This window comes from Centruroides sculpturatus, unplaced genomic scaffold (genome assembly GCF_000671375.1).
Source record: "Centruroides sculpturatus isolate CEXI.00-Female unplaced genomic scaffold, Cexi_2.0 scaffold120, whole genome shotgun sequence".
NCBI classification, from domain to species: domain Eukaryota; kingdom Metazoa; phylum Arthropoda; class Arachnida; order Scorpiones; family Buthidae; genus Centruroides; species Centruroides sculpturatus.
This window is the reverse complement of record NW_019384554.1, coordinates 111,225-116,928: the sequence shown is the minus strand read 5'-3', so window position 1 is coordinate 116,928 and position 5,704 is coordinate 111,225. Positions and strand designations below refer to the sequence as shown.

The 5,704-nt window shown below is 39.2% G+C and overlaps 1 protein-coding gene and 1 pseudogene across 1 annotated transcript; both read left to right on the top strand.

Annotated features, from left to right (window-relative positions):
• The first annotated feature begins 2,387 nt into the window (after window positions 1-2,387).
• On the top strand, window positions 2,388-2,849 carry LOC111623784. The gene has a single exon (XM_023366485.1). It carries the CDS (start codon window positions 2,388-2,390, stop codon window positions 2,847-2,849), a length of 462 nt encoding a protein of 153 aa, XP_023222253.1.
• A 768-nt stretch (window positions 2,850-3,617) lies between these two features.
• Window positions 3,618-5,079, top strand: LOC111623761 (annotated as a pseudogene).
• Window positions 5,080-5,704: the final 625 nt, after the last annotated feature.

The following is a 5,704-nucleotide window of genomic DNA, read 5'->3' as shown; positions in this document are numbered from 1 at the left end:
CCCCCCTTGTTTACGTTCATTGTTTAACACGACAAAGGGCAATATAGGTCAAACAAGGTCAGACATGTTTTATTACTTTAAAAATTCACCAAAAATCAATTTATCGTTATATTCATATGACAAAAATTACGTTACATTTATTAATATCTGTAGTTATAAATCCGATATTTTTAAATACATTTAAATATAAACTTTAATAAAAAAAAAATTAAAATATTTCAGACCTGACATCTGTCTGTGAAAATTTGCAACATTTTTGTAAAATTCACATACTCCAGTTAAGTAGTTTGTTCTTGGCATTAAGCCAGAACGACTTGAAATATCGTTCTGTACAATTCGATATAACATTTATGAATGTACGATTATTAGTTTTAAAATTATCACATGTTATAATAAATCCTTTCTTTGGAATGTAATTTTTGTTTTGCTATCGATGTGTATTACGAACTAATATTCTTTATTCATTTTATTTTGAACAATAATATAAATTATTGTGATAAATATATAGACTACTAGTAATACATTTACGATGGGCTAATATTTTTAATTTAATTAAAAAATAAAAAATTAAAAAAATTTATAAATATCAAAATTGAAGGTCACAATTTAAATATTTATCATACATTGATTTATTATAACTAAATAAACTTATTATAGCATGAATAAACGTATTTTAGTAATATTATTACGTAAATATGCTATAAAATAAATGAAAAAATATTTAAATTAAAAAAAAATCGCTAAATAAAAATTTTTCAGTCGACAAAACACCACCTGGACACAAATATGTGAAACAGATGGTAGACAACACACTACCGTCAAGTGGTGGCATCTGTTGCCAAAAATTTTCATTAGAATGGATTTTTATTAGGGTAACGATTGATTGATACCCTGTAATCTTTATGATAAAGGGGGGGTAACAACAGATCGGGACCCTGGTCATCCAAGCGTTAAAATATATTGCCATCTTATAAACAGATGTTATTGTATTCGATTTTTTTTTATCATATTCGAATTGACCTTTTTATAATTTATAAATATTCATGGATAACATTATATTTCATTTGTTTAATTCTATACTACTTGTAATTATGTAAAAATTATTTTTATATCCTTAAATTTATTTTTTGTATATGTTATGTCAAGTTTAAGGTGTTTAATTATTATTGCTAATGAGACCGAACCTACGAATGGCAGCTTCCCGGCCATCACATAGAATTTGTACGAGAAAGCCATCATTGCAGGAATGATGTCGCCAGTGGGAAAGATGCCATTCAGGAACAATTATCAACAAATTAAATACAAAGAAAATATACACACTTTTGTAAACTTTGAATGAATATTTCGTTTTAAATAAGCAAAAGCTATACATGTTTCTGAGCGTGATTTCGAAAGAAGCCTTGTAATGAAGGGATTAAACTATTGGAAACAATCAGATGATGTTTTGATACAGAATGAAAATAATTATTTTAAATGGCATAATTAAAAACGATACAGCGCATTATCACCAACTATTTTCTGTGTAGACTCGAGGAACACACGATTTTTAATCTTCACGAATGTCAAACCACGTAATGATTCCAATTTGTTTTCCTAAGTAAACAAGTTCAACTGTGAAGGTTATATTCCTCACTTGTTTCCATACCTATGTTTCTCTCCTCATCACTTTTTCCTTCTGAATTTGATTTCCTTTCCCATTTTTGCAATCTCACATTTTTGTTATTTACTGATTAAGTCTTGCAAGTTCAGAGACAAGACACGAAGTATATTGGTTTGTTAACATTGGAAATTTTCTTGAACATGACTTGTTAAAAGCCACAGTGTGTTCCTAATTCATTGGACATTCTTGTAGATCACATCCTACATAACGCATATTGACCATGAATCATTTCCAAACTATATCAACCCCTCGATGTGGGTTCCTGTCCGTGGTGAGGGACCTCCCAGAGATGTTTCAGTAAGTCTTTTTTACCATCCCTGGGATCTGAACGCCCACCCACGTGTTTGCCGTGCGTGGTGCCCCGTATGCCGGAAAGGGGAATCCTGGTAGTTGAGGGGCAACATAACGTCCCCAACACACTGCTTTGGCCCCTGCTTCGGATAAACGAGAGGCTCAAATCAGGCTCCGTTTGAGTCAATCGGCTGGTTGTTGAGTCATTCTTGACCTCGGCTTGGAGTCAACTGATTGATGCAGACCGGGTGGATGCGTCCCTGCTTGACAGTTTTGTCTTGTCAGTCCAGATGTGCTCTTCTTGACTGCATTGAGAGGGTATAGCTCCTGGGAAACCCTGGTGTGACAGTCTATGGGAGTCTTCCATGTGACGACATCCCCTTGTTGGGCCCCATGGTGGGTGGGGTCACTAGGAGCTGAATATCTATTTCTCAATATGGACCCAAAAACCATAAAACAACAGAGACCAGATCAAGTACCAAAAAACAAGGAAAACAATTCTAGTCAATTTACTTATTTGATAATACACGCAACTGGAGAAAAACCTTTATCGAAATGCTCTCCTTTCTTAATACAAAAACTGTTTGAATCGACTATTGGACATTTGAAAAAATTTAAAAAATTGAGATCGGGAGATTTACTCATAGAAACAGCCTCACCTCAACAGTCGGCAAAACTCTTAACAACAAAGACACTGGGAGACATGGAAGTGACTGTCACACCACACGGAAGTTTAAACTCATTTCGTGGTGTGATATCTGAGGTTGATCTGATGTCTGAAGATGAATCAGATATTCAAATCGGCCTTTCAGACCAAGGCGTCACTGCTGTCCGACATATCTCCATTTGTCGAGATGGCAAGTTGATACCAACTAAACATCTCATTCTTACTTTCTGAAAGCCGACATTACCATCATTTGTTACTGCAGGATACCTGCGCTGTCCAGTGCGCCCATACATTCCAAATTTGCTGTGTTGCTTTAAATGCCAGCGTTTTGGACATCCCAAACATCCTGTCGAGGCAAAAGTTTATGTGCACAGTGTGGAGTTGAAGGCCACCAGAGTATTGAGTGTACAACCACTCCATGCTGCGTCAACTGCAAAGATGCCCATTCTGCTTACTCCCGAAAATGTCCCACGTGGCAAAAAGAGAGAGAGAGATTCAGCGGGTAAAGACTGTAAATAATATACGCACGACGCATGGTCACTTTAAATGCACCAGTGAAAGAGAAGACATTTGCTGCTGTTCTGAAATCCACAGAGACATGTGGAGTTCAGACAGACATTTCTGTTTCACCACCCCTCGATGTGGGTTCCTGTCCGTGGTGAGGGGGACCTCCCAGAGATGGTTTAGAAACTCTTCTTTACCATCCCTGGGATCTGAACGCCCACCCACGTGTTTGCCGTGCGTGGTGTCCCGTATGCCGGAAAGGGGGATCCTGGTAGTTGAGGGGCAACATAACGTCCCCAACACACTGCTTTGGCCCCTGCTTCGGATAAACGGGAGGCTCAAATCAGACTCCATTTGAGTCAATCGGCTGGTCGTTGAGTCATTATAGACCTCGGCTTGGAGTCAACCGATCGATGCAGACCGGGCAGACACGTCAGACAAGATGTGCTCTTCTTGACTGCATTGTGAGGGTATAGCTCCTGGGAAACCCTGGTGTGACGGTCTATGGGACTCTCCCATGTGACGGCATCCCCTTGTTGGGCCCCATGGTGGGTGGGGTCACTAGGAGCTGAAATATTATTATTTAATCATGGATCCTAAACCTTCAAAAAATAAAGACAAGCCAGAAAACACTGCCAGTCAGCCATCCTACTTAATAGTGCATGCTACTGGAGAAAAACCTTTGTCAAAATGTTCCCCTTTTTTGATTCAGAAGTTATTTGAATCAACGATCGGACACCTGAAAAAAACACAAAAACTGAGGTCAGGAGACCTACTTGTAGAAACTGCCTCACCTCAACAGTCGGCAAAACTTCTAGCTGCAAAGAAATTGGGAGACATTGAAGTCACTGTCACACCACATGGAAGTTTGAACTCTTCACGTGGTGTGATATCTGAGTTTGATCTGATGTCTGAAGATGAATCAGATATTCAGATTGGCCTTTCAGACCAAGGTGTTACTGCTGTCCGACGTATCTCCATTCGTCGGGATGGCAAGTTAATACCAACTAAACATTTAATCCTCACCTTTAACAAGCCGACATTGCCATCTTTTATTACAGCAGGTTATCTGCGCTGCCCTGTCCGTCCGTACGTTCCAAATCCGCTGCGTTGTTTCAAATGCCAGCGGTTTGGACATTCACAGACATCCTGCCGTGGAAAGAGCATATGTGCACAGTGTGGGACTGAAGGTCACGAGAGTACTGAGTGTACCAGTACCCCATGCTGTGTTAACTGCAAAGATGCCCATCCTTCTTACTCCCGAAAATGCCCTGCATGGCAAAGTGAAAAGAAGATATACAGCGGGTGAAAACAGTAAACAACTTACCTTACCCAGAGGCGCGCCGAATGGTCACTTCAAGTGCACCACTAAAACAAAAGACATTCGCTGCGGCTTTGAAGTCCACAAAAACATGTGGAGTTCAAACCGACATTTCTGTCTCCCCAAAGGAATCCCTTACCAGGCATGCGAAATGTTTAATGATTCCACCAAAAGAAACACCAGAAAAGGAGAGTTTAAAATCAAAAACACCCCTACCTAAAACAGGGGTAATAACAAGAAACCTGGGTTCTAAAAAGGCTAGTAAGAACCCACTAAACAAGCAGAGAGTAAAAGCAGCTCTCTCTAAATGTAAAAAATCAGAAGCCCACTCTATGAGTGAGTTTTCTGATATCTCTGATGAAGAGACTAATCAAGAGGTGACAAAACCAATATCACCTCCAAAAGAAAAACCCCCGGTTAGATTAAAGAGAGATAATCTCACAAAGAATGCTGCCTCAAACACGTAATGGGTTATAAAATAACCCAATGGACTGTCGTGGTTTCCGCAATAACTTCTCTGACATTAAACACTTGACATTATCTACTCAATCTTTCTGCGTGGCACTCCAGGAAACCCATCTAAAACCTGGAGAAAATATTTCTTTAAAAGGATTCGATCTATATTGCAAGGATGATGATAGCCACAACTGTGCCAGTGGAGGTGTGGCTATTCTGGTTTCCAATCACATTCCATCCTTGCCGGTACAAATAACCACTGATCTGCAAGCTGTGGCAGTCAGAATTTCTATCGGAGTAACTGTCACAGTTTGTTCTATATACTTGCCACCAGATGTCAGAGTGAATGAGGATGAATTGGATACATTAGTTGAACAGCTGCCAACTCCATATCTTTTACTAGGTGATTTCAATGGCCACAATCCAATGTGGGGCAGTCTCGACATCAATCGTCAAGGCAGAACCATTGAGAGATTTATCGGCAACCAGGAAATATATTTATTTAATACTGGAGAAGTGACATACTTCCATGCCCCAACAAGGACATTCACTGCAATTGATCTTTCATTAGCAAGTCCAAACCTGTTTTCAGCATTTACATGGGAGGTTGGATGTAATCCACTCTCTAGTGACCACTTCCCAATATTTCTAAAATATCGAGGCAGAGAAAGCTGTGAAACAGCTCGTCTACCACGCTGGAAACTTGAAACGGCAGATTGGCCTGCCTTTTCTTTTTCAGCTAACATCACTGAGGAAATGGTCAATACTGCAGATATCAACGATGCAGTTGAGGTTGTCACTTCTA